Consider the following 15,223-nt stretch of genomic DNA (forward strand, 5'->3'; position numbering starts at 1 on the left):
TAATTCTGTACAGGGCTTGTACAAGGTCTTAAGGGCCATGAAGTGGACATTCTCGGAAGAAGTCAACTGGGAAAGATGAAGTACGCGAAGCTCTGAGAATGACAGAGTACAGACCGGTTCCGATAAACCCTCAATATCAACCAAGGTTTTGATGATCATTTACAGTGTTTCCCCTGCCTCCCAATAACATGCTCATTGTGTGGAATACCTAAATAAGATATGGACAGTCAAGACATCATTTAAATGGACTTTTATTCTTGCCTGAGGCGTGTGCTCGAAGGTTCATGTTTCTCAAATAGGTCAACTATATAGTTTAATGTACATGCGTTAACATCCATTAAGTACCCCCTTGACATTACACTCGTAACAGGAGGCAGTTCAATGTATGTAACAGGTCAGAAATAAGACAGAACTATTAGTGCATCCGGTTGGACTTGGTCCTCTTTGTCAGCTTGTTATGGTACACTTCTCCTCAGTTATACTGCTGAGAGTTCAGTTTTACCATCTTACAGTGGGATCATGTGTAATTAAAGCCTGCTGACATTTGGCAAGTAATTGTGCCATTGCCCTTTCTTTAAATGTCAACGCTGTTATATTTCCTCAGTGTTTAACTGACTACTGCAGCAAGGCTAAATGGTAATTGTCATTCTGCTCATTGCTAGGTGATCAGCACTAATTTCAGACGAGGTCTCCATTATGTGGGTAGCAGTTGAGCGATTTACAAGAGACGAAGTTAAGCACTTTGAATGGAAGTTATTTGTGAACGAATGTTCAATTTCTATGGTCACAGTTCTATAAATAGCAGCACACAGTATTTCTGAAAAGCACACATATTTACATCATTAAAAAAACGTTTAATTATTATTTTATTTTTTTACATACATTACACATAACGTGACTGCAAGTGTCAAAATACTGTTAGCACTTTGGTGTCATTTAGCACTTAACCATTCTTATGATTACATCGCCCAATAACCAATAGATCCAATAAGAACCGTGAAATGGGGCAGGTTCCCAATACTGCTGTAATATTTGTGTGTACAGATATCATTCTAGGCAGTCGTTACATGAATTGATCAGGCAAGACACTCCATGTACTATAGACTTCAAGTAAAGGCAGGAAACTGTAGTGTAATCAGTCAAACCTGTAGAGCTGGCTGATACTGACACTCAGAGCCTTGATCATTGTTCCTAACTAGGCTGTTAATCTCCCCTCGGCTCCTCTATGGTCAGCTCCAACAGCATCCGATATGCTTGCAAATCCTTGTTCTCTGTAAAACATAGGATACGGTCAGAATGCTACAAAATACAAGCAATTTGACGAGATGAAGCCACATATGAAGCCAATCAGTAAAAAGAACACATGCATGTTCACACTTACTTTAAAAGCTGTTCTAGTTCCCTTTTGATTTTGGTGATAACTGGTGGACCATGATAGGTTAAAGTCGTGTACAACTGGACCAATGAGGCTCCAGCACAGATCTTGTCCAGGGCATCTTGTCCACAGGCTACACCCCCAATTCCAATGATTGGCACCTTACCTTCAATGAGAAATAGCAATACTGGGTGAATGAATAGAACATTCTATACAACCCAGCCCACAATCAATCAATCCAAATCAAATGTATTTATATAGCCCTTCTTACATCAGCTGATATATCAAAGTGCTGTACAGAAACGCAGCCGAAAACCCCAAACAGCAAGCAATGCAGGTGTAGAAGCACGGTGGCTAGGAAAAACTCCCTAGAAAGGCCAAAACCTAGAGAGGAACCGGGCTATGAGGGGTGGCCAGTCCTCCTCTGGCTGTGCTGGGTGGAGATTATAACAGAACAATGGCCAAGATGTTTAAATGTTCATAAATGACCAGCATGGTCAAATAATAGTAATCAAGCCAGTATCAGCTGAAGCAAGAACCATTAACAGTGTTTGGATGATCCTTCATGGAGCCAACCTACCTTTTGTCAAGCTGTACATCTCTCTCACAGTGCATGTAGAGAGCTCCTTGATGGGCTGGCCGCTCAACCCTCCCACCTCTTTACTCTGGGGGTCCTGTAGAGTCTCAGGCCTGGATACTGTAGTGTTGGAGACCAACAGCCCGTCCACACCAAGCTAAAACACAAACCATGATTACCTATTTGACATTACCCCATAACACCACATCAAAACAAATTTAAGTAACCCAATCATTGAGAATATTTCACAATCTGTTTAAAAGTGAGTTCTGTATTCCATTGGAGTTGGTGTAGCATCCTAATAAAATTAGATTTAATTGTTCCAGGCACACTTAAACGAATACACTCAGGCTGCATTTAGACAGGCAGCCCAATTCTAATTATTTTGACCAATCAAATTAACTCTGAAAAGATCTGATGTGATTGGTCAAAAGACCAAATAGTGGAAAAAAGATCAGAATTGGGCTTCCTGTCTAAACGCAGCCTGAGTGTATTCGTTTAAGTGTGCCTGGAACAATAAGAATGCTACGCTAACTCCAATAGAATACAGAGCTCACTTTTAAAACAGATGGATCATGAAAAATAAGTTACGATTTGTTCATCTTCATTCTCAATGATTGGACTGACAAATTTACCGTAACATATCTAATACTCATTAAATATTTGCTGTGCTTTCTATCGGTCTTTTTCCATTGGGAGTCTGTCCACTTACATGAACACAGAAAAACTCCTCCACATAAAGAGTGGATAGGAGGCAACACTAATGCATTCAAATCAATTTGATGATATAAGTCCTCTGCTGGCTAAGACCCATGGCAGCAAGATGGATCTGATGACAGCTACAGAACACAAGCCGACTATGTGAGAAGTGTGCTCAGGAAGATGAGCAAACAGGAGAAACACGGATGACCAAAGTAAGCAGCCCTAAGTCATTGGGGGTTATATACTGTATGTTAAGGCTTGGTGAGTAGGCTACATAGACATGCCCACAGAACCACACTGACCCCTGTGTGGCTAGGCCTCATACTGACCCCTGTGTGGCTAGGCCTCAGACTGACCCCTGTGTGGCTAGGCCTCAGACTGACCCCTGTGTGGCTAGGCCTCAGACTGACCCCTGTGTGGCTAGGCCTCAGACTGACCCCTGTGTGGCTAGGCCTCAGACTGACCCCTGTGTGGCTAGGCCTCAGACTGACCCCTGTGTGGCTAGGCCTCAGACTGACCCCGTGTGGCTAGGCCTCAGACTGACCCCGTGTGGCTAGGCCTCAGACTGACCTCTGTGACCACATCAGCTATGTCCTGCTTATCCTGGGTGGTGAGGTCAGGGGCAATCTTTACCAGTACAGGTGGCCTGCTCCCATCCTGTAGGGCATCACGCTCCTTCAGCACCTGGATGGGTTTTTCCTAAGGTTAATTGTGTTCAATCCAAACAGTGCTGTGCTTATGTGATGTGTATGTTGTCTAATGGGAAGTCAATTATCTTTTGACATAGAAACCCAAATGAAAGATCACCGTCTATATCAATAAAAATCGAACTGAACAGTAACACCAGACTTCAATAAAGGAAAAGTTGCAACAGCTTGCTCTCTGGAAAGCCAATGATACATAAACTATAAACATAAAATAAATGACATAAATAGTATGATATCCTGGTTAATTAAAGGATAAATAAATCATATCTAGGTCAGTCAAAAATTGCCACCAACTGACCTTGTACAGCAGTTGTCGCAGTTCCCCTTTCCCCTGCAGGTCCCTGAGGCCTGGGGTGTTGGGGCTGCTCACGTTCACCACCAGGTAATCAGCCAGAGGGCCCAGCGTCCGCACCCCCTCCAGGTAGTCTGCCGCTGCGTCCTGCGACAGCTTGTTCTTTCCCAGGTTGATGCCCAGGGGCAGGCCAGCTAAAAACACACAGACAACAGGATATATTCCAGTTATGAGTCCCTGGGAGAGGTTAAGGTCAGAACATAAATAGAATGCATGGGAGTGAACTAAGAGAAAACACTGTCCGCAAGCGTCAACTGCGTCACGAGCGTATACCGCATCAAATGACGCCTCGATAACGCAAACATTTATTGTATTTTGGTACACCAGAAGTACATTAACTTCAAATGGAACGCTGCATTTGCCTCGCAGCATTGAGTTGGAGGCAGATCTGTGTGGCGCATAAATTGGATTTATCGAAACTATGCATCAAACTGTATGTGTAGACAGCTTGACAGACATGGTAGCGGAAGGTGAATGTTGCACACATGTCCAGATGATCATTTTTCTCATGTCTACACGGAGCAATGCTGGTGAAATGAGCTGATAAACTGTCAAAAAATAGACTGTAGGTGCATTGTTACCTCTGGAATTGTGAAATGGATAGCTAAAAATGTCTATTTAGTGTTCATAAGTTTAACAGCGCGCCACCATTGTGTAAGCCTATATAGGCTGGTGCTTATGAAAACGGTGTAGCAATTGCATGAACGCAACGACATTCTACATTTAGAAACTGGATTTGTTTCAGAATTAAATATCACATGGTCAATGTCATATCTTGACAGTATCACCGTTGTTGCTTCCAGCCGATTGGATTGAAATTACAGCTCAATGTGCATGGTTAGCGAGTGCCTTGTTTTAAATGAATCAAATCTGTTCCAAAGGGAATTTGAATTCGGAATTGTTATGATCTTCCCTACTTTGCTATGTAAAGTTGTATGGTTAAAAAGTAAATTGGGGGGCCTCCCGGGTGGTTAAGGGCGCTGTACTGCAGCGCCAGCTGTGCCACCAGAGACCCTGGGTTCGCGCCCAGGCTCTGTCGTAACCAGCCGTGACCGGGAGGTCCGTGGGGCGACGCACAATTGGCATAGCGTCGTCCGGGTTAGGGAGGGCTTGGCCGGTAGGGATGTCCTTGTCTCATCGCGCACCAGCGACTCCTGTGGCGGGCCAGGTGCACGGTGTTTCCTCCGACACATTGGTACGGCTGGCTTCCGGGATGGATGCGCGCTGTGTTAAGAAGCAGTGCGGCTTGGTTGGGTTGTGTATCGGAGGACGCATGACTTTCAACCTTCGTACGGGAGTTGTAGCGATGAGACAAGATAGTAGCTACTAACAATTGGATACCACGAAATTGGGGAGAAAAAGGGGGTAACATTTTTTAAATAAAAAAAGTAAATTGGGTTGTAGGCTAAGGTTTATCTGACAAATAGACTACATATTGGATAGCAACACAGCGGCCTACCTGTTTTGCTTTCGATCATGGGCATATAGTCTAGGCTACTATGGCTGGAAAACCTGGAATGAGGTACCTCAGATTGAGAGAGTATACAACTGTTTATAACCGCTTTCAATGACAATCACGGCTTAATAACTGGTTTACGTTACGTGTGAATGTGTATATTCTTATAATTTGTGAATTCTTGCTTGCCAGTCTCACACAAGCAAATTCACGCCGTTGACGGACTTCCCCCTTGTGATTTCGGCTTAATGTCCCAATCCAAATCAGTGGGGAACATTTTGTTACGAATGCTCTATTTTACAGAAAAATGGTGGAATATGGCAAATTGAATTCAATCAAACACTCTCCATCAAAGATATAAATCAATGTTGTAAAAATACAATGGTGAAAATGTGTTTGTCGATAACTTGACAAAATCATTTCAGTCCTTTGCTTTTTGTCTGTCAATACAAGACAGTGTAGGCTACTACTGTTCTGACTTGGAGACTAATTTGTAAGTGTGTACTAGCTCCCCTGCCAGAGTGTGATTGGTATTAGGAACAGCCTGGGGAAAGGGAATCTCCATATAAAACAGGGGCAGAGGATTATAGTGTCGTGTAGTTGGCTGTGTGCCTGAGACACTTATCAGCTCACTGTCAAACCCATCTATCAGTCTGACAGGCAGCACAGAAACAGGAGTTGTGTCTCTCGTACCTTTAGTCAGCTCTACCTGGGTGCCTTCTCTTGCCTTTAGTCTCTCCCGTGTTGCTGCAAGACCACAGCTGTTGAACCCATATCTGAAACATACCCACAACATAATCAAGAGGTTAAGTTGATGTAATACACAAAAATCCATACATTTGCCAAAAAAGCAATCAGCAATTTAGGATCCATTCCTTTATCATGCCATTATGATACAGTATGTGTTAATCCCCAATTGTCCAGAGTGCACATTCAATTGATTTGATTACTAAAATCCATAATACATGAAATCCAGATGGGTTTTTTGGCAAAATAATTGCAGTCAGTTGAGTAAAACTGTAATAAACACCACCATAAGGAAATGAGGCCTTTAATCATCTAATGCACTCATCTTGACTTTTAACTTCTGGGAAGCTGTGTTGTTGTTCACTGAGGAGTGAAAGAAGCATTCCGGCATATTATTATAAGGGGCTTGTTAGTCTGAGCATCTCACATCCCTGCATATCGGCCATGCTAAATTGAATTAATCATATTGATTCGAGCCTAATATACAAAGACTTACTGCCATTTACTAACTCCATGAAATAAAAGACAAACAATTTGGATACATCCTCAGTGAGCTCCAAAAGTACTGGAACAGTGATGCATTTGTTGTTGTTTTGGCTCTGTTCTCGAGCACTTTGGATTTGAAATTATACAAAACTACAGCACTTCCTGAATATACAGTTGAAGTCAGAAGTTTACATACACTTAGGTTGGAGTCATTAAAACTCATTTTCAACCACTCCACAAATGTCTTGTTAACAAACTATAGTTTTGCCAAGTCAGTTAGGACATCTACTTTGTGCATGACACAAGTAATCTTTCCAACAATTGGTTACAGACAGATTAATTCACTGTATCACAATTCCAGTGGGTCAGAAGTTGAAATACACTAAGTTGACTGTGCCTTTAAACGGCTTGGAAAATTCCAGAAAAGTATGTCATGGCTTTAGAGGCTTCTGATTGACATCATTTGAGTCAATTGGTGGTGTACCTGTGGATGTATTTCAAGGCCTACCTTCAAGCTCAATGGCTTTTTGCTTGACATCATGGGAAAATCAAAAGAAATCAGCCAAGACCTCAGAAAAAAAAATTGTAGACCTCCACAAGTCTGGTTCATCCTTGGGAGCAATTTCCAAATGCCTGAAGGTACCATGTTCATCTGTACAAACAATAGTACGCAAGTATAAACACCATGGGACCACGCAGCGGTCAAACCGCTCAGGAAGGAGACGCGTTCTGTCTCCTAGAGATGAACATACTTTGGTGCGAAAAGTGCAACAGCAGAAAAGGACCTTGTGATGATGCTGGAGGAAACGGGTACAAAAGCATCTATATGCACAGTAAAAACGAGTCCTCTATCGACTTAACCTGAAAGGCCGCTCAGCAAGGAAGAAGCCACTGCTCCAAAACCGCCATAAAAAAGCAGACTACGGTTTGCAACTGCACATGGGGACAAAGATCATACTTTTTGGAGAAATGTCCTCTGGTCTGATGAAACTAAAATAGAACTGTTCGGCCATAATGACCATCGTTATGTTTGGAGGAAAAAGGGAGAGGATTGCAAGCTGAAGAACACCATCTCAACCGTGAAACACGGGGGTGGCAGCATCATTTTGTGGGGGTGCTTTGCTGCAGGAAGGACTGGTGCACTTCACAAAATAGATGGCATCATGAGGTAGAGAAATTATGTGGATATATTGAAGCAACATCTCAAGACATCAGTCAAGAAGTTAAAGCTTGGTCGCAAATGGGTCTTCCAACTGGACAATGACCCCAAGCATACTTCCAAAGTTGTGGCAAAATGGCTTAAGGACAACAAAGTCAAGGTATTGGAGTGGCCATCAAAGCCCTGACATCAATCCTATAGAAAATGTGTGGGCAGAACTGAAAAAGCGTATGCGCGCAAAGATGCCTACAAACCTGACTCCGTTACACCAGCTCTGTCATGAGGAATGGGCCGAAATTCACCCAACTTATAGTGGGAAACTTGTGGAAGGCCACCCGAAACATCTGACCCAAGTTAAACAATTTAAAGGCAATGCTACCAAATACTAATTGAGTGTATGTAAACTTCTGACCCGCTGGGAATGTGATGAAAGAAATAAAAGCTGAAATAAAATCACTCTACTATTATTCAGACATTTCCCATTCTTAAAATAAAGTGGTGATCCTAACTGACCTAAAATTGAATTTTTACTAGGATTAAATGTCAGGAATTGTGAAAATGTATTTGGCTAAGGTGTTTGTAAACTTCCGACTTCAACTGTAGTCCCCCCATTTTAAGGGACCAGAAGTATTGGGACAAATTCACTTACATGTGTATTAAAGTAGCAAAAAGTGAAGTATTTGGTCACAGATTCATAGCACGCAAATACGACATCAAGCTTGTTACTCTATACATTTTTGGGATGCATTTGGCGTTTTGTTTTGGTTGTGTTTCAGATGATTTTGTGCCCAATAGAACTGAATGGTAAATTGTTTGTGTGCATCTATAAATTGTTGCTCGTATGTGTATGTTTGCAACTGGTTTGGAATTATACTTTTTTAAGAGAAGATAAAAATGAAATAATTAAATAAAAGAAATTCAGGTAAAATGTCCATTTTGAGTCACTTTTATTGTAAATAAGAATATGTTTCTAAACACTTCTACGTTCATGTGAATGCTATCATGATTATGGATAATCCTGCATGAATAATGAATGAGAAAGTTACAGACGCACAAATATTATGTCCTCTCACCATTACAATAACAGGTGACTCCAAAATACACTATTTACCATTCATTTCTATTGGGAACAAAATCATCTGTGAAACACAACCAAAACAAAACAGCAAATGCATCCAACAAATTTGTAGTCACAAGCTTGATGTTGTCATTGGTTGCTATGAATATGGGACCAAATACTTAACTTCTAACTACTTTAATACACACAAGTGAATGTTTCCTAAAATGTTTGTCCCCCTAAAATGTGGGAGACTATGTGAAAAATGTGCTTTAATTACTAAACGGTTCACCCAATTTAATATAAATTCCCTCAAATTAAAGCGGACCTTGTATCATTCCAAAGTACATTTGCTGTCCCAATTCTTTGAGCTCACTGTATTAGCCCTACTGTTGTTGTGCTAGGGCAGTGTTAACATCAGTCAGTCTGTGTAGAATTTGCTTTTCAAAACACTAAAGAAAATCACAAATGTATCGCCCCTAGCCCTGAAGAAATGGGATGGTTCTGGATATTTTTTTCTTAATGTTTAGAACAATGTCAAGCAAGCATAGACAGCCATGACAAAACACACACCTTTATTGTGTATCAATTATTTACAAATACATGGATTTACATTTGGATCTAGGAAGCTTTTTCCTGAATTAAGGATTAACTTCTCTGACAACCAATATGTCCCTTCATATACGCAAAGTACCGTGTTCTAACAACTCATGAATATGTATGTTTGTGCCTTGGCATCTTATTTCACAGCACTTTTCAGAGAATGGAAGCGAACGCAAGGAGGTAGCGGTGTAACACCCTGATAACATTCATTTGGCTCCTTAATTTCAGTGTGAAGAAGCTGTGCTACAGCAAAGACAAAAAGGGAACTCATATTGTAGTCTGTCACCAGGCTCAATGTAAAAAACAAAACTTGAAACGTGAAGGCGGCAGGCTTATTCCCTTTGAACAGAGTGGTGAATGACAAAATCATCTGTGATGTCTCTGTTCGCTGCCGTTTGACACAGAATTCACAAGCTAAAAACATCAATCTATAATGAATGACAGCCATGCCATGGTTCAGTAGCCATGTCTTATTAATTCAAAACCATACCGGTTGATGACCGCCTGGTCAGTGGTCAGTCTGAAAACACGTGGTTTGGGGTTCCCCTCCTGGGGTTTGGGGGTGATGGTCCCCACCTCCACGAAGCCAAACGCCTAGTCTATAAAGCCCGTCAACAGCCTCCCCATGCTTGTCAAATCCTGCTGCTATCCCTATGGGGTTCTTGAATTTACAGCCCATGACGTTCACTTCCTGGAAGAAGAAGTAACAACGCCAGGTCAAACTGTTGCCTAAATTCCATAGAAGTACACAGTGACCAAAATTACAGTAACAACTTAGATTAAAAAGGTTAACAAAGAGATTTGACTAGCTAGGGTGAGTTATGAGACAGTGGGAGTGAAGGTTCTCAAACAAAGCATATACATTCCATTCTAATCTTACACCAGCACAAAGGCAATTCAGTGTAAGCAAGGAGAGTCAAAACACCCAACAGGCTAAAGGGCACCTCCTCCTATACTGACCAGTGATACTGGGTCCTGGTAGCGGTTCAGAGGCACCAGACCCAGGCCGATTAACCTCACAGCCATGACATGGGCTGTCTCTGCTCCCACAATCCTCTGCAGCAAGGGCATAAGCTGGTTGGTGTAGAAGCGCTCATCTCCCACAGCAGTGAGGTAGGAGACAAACAGGACGCTGCCGGAACCTATGATCTTCACTGCGTCCTTCAGACGCTGCAAAGAAAAATCAAACAATGTGATGGGAATAAACTGAAATATGATGCACTGTTGTTGTAGCACACCAGGTGAACTGAGGGGAGTTGCAATTATTGTTATTTTACTAGATGACAGAGAGTGAACCATAATACCCAGAGAGACTAGCGTTACCAGCACTGAACAACCCATGTGTACAACCCAGTGGGTATAATTTAGCATGCCTGCCTGGTCATTCAGGATCCAGCAAACAGTTTCTCTCTTCACAGAGGCTGGTTACATGAACTAGCTAGTCACATGGTAATAAACCAAATTGAGCAAAGTTCGCTAGCTCACTTCATTCAACAACACTCTGATTATAGTAGCTAACGTGAAGTGGCTACTGCCCAGTTTCGCTTACCATATAGTCGAAACATTGTTCATGACAAATACCAACTATTAAAACAACACTGCTTCGTGAATGATGTTACCTTCAGTTGTCCCGCCATGAATGTATCACTTTGCAAACGTCTGGAAGCATTTCTTTCACATTGCCGAGAATCACTTCCTGAATGTAATCTCACGATACTTCAAAGGCAGCTCTGAAAACGTCAAATCAGAGTTCAGTGATGATTCTGTATGATAAACATTACAATTTGTTAGGATGAATATAACATATGAATATGACAAAGGACTCATTAGTAACTCTAGTAATTCACTGAGTAGATTTGCACAAATAAGATGTTCAAAATGAAGGGATAGCTCATAAGCCAATTGAAAACCAAAGATGTATTGTTACAACCCTGTTCAATGTCAATATTAGTCCTTGGCTACATCAAATTGACTTGTAAAGTGAAGTAGATTGAGAAAGGTTTTTCTTCAAAATGTCTACAATTGAGTGACGTAAAGGCACTTTTTCACTTTGCATGTTGTTTGAGTGTCTGTAGTGATTTTCCTAATGTAGTGAGAGTGTATTCACAGTTTTTCGAAAGAAAGCTTTCTCATTTCCATAAGATGGGCAGAGTCTGCCTTTATTCTGAGATCAGTACTTGTTGCAGATTGTAGGCTATCATAGCTCTACCATCTATAATGGATTTGTTCATACAAGCCTCTTTGTTTTTGTGGATTTCTGTGGGGATTGTATCTACGGCCAGTACAGCATGCAGTGAAGAGAATGCAGATAATACCACTTCTATAGAATTCAAACATGTGTTCAGGAATATGGCCTATGAGTTTTCTCAAAAGCCAAAGAGCTGGTCTCAAGCCCAGGAGTCCTGCAAGGAGCGAGGAGGGAAACTTCTGAGGGATCTGAATTGCAAGACCAAGAGCTTCCTTCAGGACTTCTCGAAAGAGAGACACACAAAAAACCTCACTTGGTGGGTGGCTAAGGGTGTTATAGGGCAGTACCAGGGGCCAGTGATCGGTGAGTAAAAATACTGGTAAACCACTAGAAAATACTAGTAAACCACTCTATACTATGGTTCCAGGGCTGCACTGTGTCAGAGGATTTGTTTGATACTGATTTCTCTATAGCTCTAATTGAAGTTACATCCCTTTTTGGACATATAAATGAATGAAATGTACCCATTGGTTCTTGAATAATATGAGCTCAGTTCAAGTGTCGTACCCCATCAGAACTCAAAATATAAGCTTGTTTTACTCCAATGTTTGTAAACAAACTAAATGTAAACAAACACTGTATAGCCTCAACACATTTTTTAAACTATAATGTTGATATCATGGATTGTCAGTCCTTGCATTCATAGACCGAGCTAGTTACCCACTGGGCACAGATATCAGTTCAATGTCAAGTTTTGATTTAAATTTGTCAACTAACATGATTTCAGTGTAAAATAACAAAAAATATCACCATGTCATTGATTTCATGTTGGGTGAAAAAAAAGACAAAATGCTCTTACATTGATGACTTTTTTTCAAAATTCAGTCAGTTTTCTACATTGATTCAACTTCATCACATGACATTCTTCTGATGAAATGATGTGGGAACAACATTGATTCAACCAGTTTTTGCCCAGTGGGTACATTTCTCCAGCCCCATCCCTTAGCTTTTTAGTAAAACAGTGGCGGGGAGTACACTTTGTTATTGTTTCAACTGCTGATTGCAGCTTTAAGCTCTCTGTGAACCATGAAAATGGAATAGATTTTGTAATTCAATGATAAAGTTGAGTGATCTTAATTAAGCCACTGCTTATGGTCTTCGTGGAATTCATGAGCTGTACAGAGGCACTTTGTCTTAGCTGGAAACCCTGACAGTTACCAGTTGTGAGGCACGTCTTCACTATAGATAGATTATCAGTGTCAAATGATGTCAGGAAATCCATTATTTTTATGTAATGAGACCTATTTCCACCTGTCTTGGAACATAGCCACAGGGAAAAGTTAGAACCAGTCTTTCACACTCGATCCGTCAGCTATAATAAAAGGACATTTTAAATGATACATTTTTGTTGGAAAACCGAATGTTAAAAATAACAGTGTTGTATGGAAAACAGTCAATTTCATAGCTTTTCAATAATTGTTTCATGTGTCTGTAGTGTATAATGCTACAGGAGAGAATGGTACTTCTAAGAGTAATGAGAGGGTCCCGCTCCTCTGCACCTATGTGATGATGGATCCCTTTCAGCTGGTGACCTCAACCAACTGCAGCGCTCGGCGTGGCTTCCTCTGCACCCTGGGTACAGCACCTTCAATAACCCCATTTTAACATGTTTTAAAAAATGTGTCCTGATCCTTATTGTAAGCAGATATGCTGCAGCATTTTCTTTCGTTATTTAACAATAGTGTAGAGGCCTCACTGATATAATGAATGAAATCTGTGCTGTACAATTCTTGTTCTACAGTTTTTAATATCTCTACAAATGCATCAAAGAGTATGGTAAGTGGCTTTTATTAGTGGCCTTTATCAGTTGGTGTAATCCTATGGTGCAGCGTCAGTAAAGTTATTGTGAATATGAATGGTTCCTGTTGACTTTTGTAGGACAAACAGGGAGCAAGTGGCAAATCAAGACACTGGAGAAGCCATCAAATTAAAGTCAACCGTGAGTTTGTGTAAAGTATGATGGCAAATTTGTTTCACGGTTTCAACCAACCATTTACTTCCACACACTAAACGTCTCTCTCTCTTTCTCGCTCTCCTTTCCTTGTTATCCTACAGGAATCTCAAGGAGCCTGTCTAGCATGGAGAAACAAGTGACCAAGATGGATGAGCTCCTCAAGGTCAGAAATGTTGCCTTTGTTAAAAGTGCAGTGTGATATTTTGTCACATCCCATTGTGCACAGACGTCAATTCATTGTCTATTCCACGTTGGTTCAACATAGTTTTGTTCAAATTACATGGAAACAACGTTGATTCAACCAGTGTGTGCCCAGTGGGATATTCAAAGCACTTTTTGCTATCAAAGCATTAACACAATTGTAGTTTTCAGTGGTTGGTAGTTTTGTAGTCATATCCTCTGTTTTGTTTCAGGAGGCTCAGATGGAACTGGAAAGAATGGAAAAGGCTATAGGAGAGCCTACAGACGCCAACGGGGTAAAGCATCACAATGACCATGGACATGTATTAAGTTGGGTGTGGTCAGTGGAGTAGATGACAAAGTTTAGGGCCACTGGAACTTTCCGTCAAAGTGCTCTCTCTCACCACAGAGATATATTATTATCAAATCAGCAAACAGTGAATGTAATTAAATAAGTGATACTGCTGTATCTGGTCAATTTGGACCTAACCTGTACCCTCCCCCAGCAGAAAAAGTACCTTGAGCTTCTACTACATGGAACACAGATGCTGTTTCCAAGTGCTTTGAGATTAGACAACACAACAGCTAGCCTCCTCATCAACTGTGCTGGGGGTGTCATACTCCTCAAAATGAAAAGATGTAGCGAGGACAGTGACACTAAAGTGGTGGGTCAAGCAATGATCGTTGTACCACAGTTGGTGCACGTAAAATGTAAATGTTGGATTACATACTGAAAACCTAATGTACTGTACATACTGAAAACCTAATGTCCATACTCTAAACCTAATGTGCTGTACATACTGTAAACATATAGATCTGTTTTTAGTGTTGTGACATATGACAATAGAGAGGGCATTTTGCTGATGCTCTGCTGTCTTCAAACAGGACAAGGAAATGTTTGATTTGACCTTTGAGATGTATAAGGCGGTAAGCTTAGTAATGACCACAGAACTAAATGAGGCCTTCATCGTGAAGCACCCAACAGGCAGCATCTACCAGATCAGGTTAGTGTTTAACACCTGGGCCTCCATCATCTCACTCATTGGTATAGCCGCCAATTCTACACTCGTAGAAAAAGGGTTCTAAAAGGGTTCTTTGCACAAGGAAACGGTTCTACCAAGAATAGTTTTTTGATGAAACCTTTTTGAAAGAGAAAAGTTCTTTGTAAGGCAAAGAGTTCTACCTAGAACCGTTTTCATCCTAAGAACCATTTTCTGGAAGAAAGGGTTATTTGATGATTGTTTGGAAGGCAAGACAGATTCCTTGGAAGTCAAGAAGGGTTCTTCTGCATAGAATCCTTCTGAATCTGAATAACCTTTTTTTCTTATTTTTTTCTTTCTTTCATTAAAATATTTCCTGAGCATTAGTGTTTACCTCAGTCCTTTAACTTTAACATCTGGAGTTTGAGTAATCTGATCAATTTAAAAATGTATGTGTGAGGTTTTAAACCACCCATATGTCAATATTTGTGTATTTACTGCATCTGGTATTCCATTAATACTTGTACATATACAGTACTGACATAGTTGGTATCTTTGCCAGTATTTTCTGTGATTTTATTGAGCAGAGAGTAGGTGAACCAGTCTGAGTGAACCAGTATTATGTTGTACGGTACACAGC

General features: G+C 40.9%; 1 protein-coding gene across 1 annotated transcript; it reads right to left on the minus strand.

The window, feature by feature from the left end:
* Positions 1 to 849: 849 nt before the first annotated feature.
* Positions 850 to 10,927, minus strand: LOC115113589 (dihydroorotate dehydrogenase (quinone), mitochondrial-like). The gene is given in 10 exon segments (XM_029641385.2): positions 850 to 1,271; positions 1,382 to 1,541; positions 1,956 to 2,109; positions 3,225 to 3,338; positions 3,660 to 3,847; positions 5,863 to 5,945; positions 9,712 to 9,812; positions 9,814 to 9,912; positions 10,182 to 10,391; positions 10,841 to 10,927. Coding segments are annotated over 10 exon segments (1,203 nt in total). The 5' UTR covers positions 10,859 to 10,927; the 3' UTR covers positions 850 to 1,195.
* Positions 10,928 to 15,223: the final 4,296 nt, after the last annotated feature.

The sequence above is a fragment of the Oncorhynchus nerka genome, linkage group LG28, assembly GCF_034236695.1.
Source record: "Oncorhynchus nerka isolate Pitt River linkage group LG28, Oner_Uvic_2.0, whole genome shotgun sequence".
In the NCBI taxonomy this organism is placed as follows: domain Eukaryota; kingdom Metazoa; phylum Chordata; class Actinopteri; order Salmoniformes; family Salmonidae; genus Oncorhynchus; species Oncorhynchus nerka.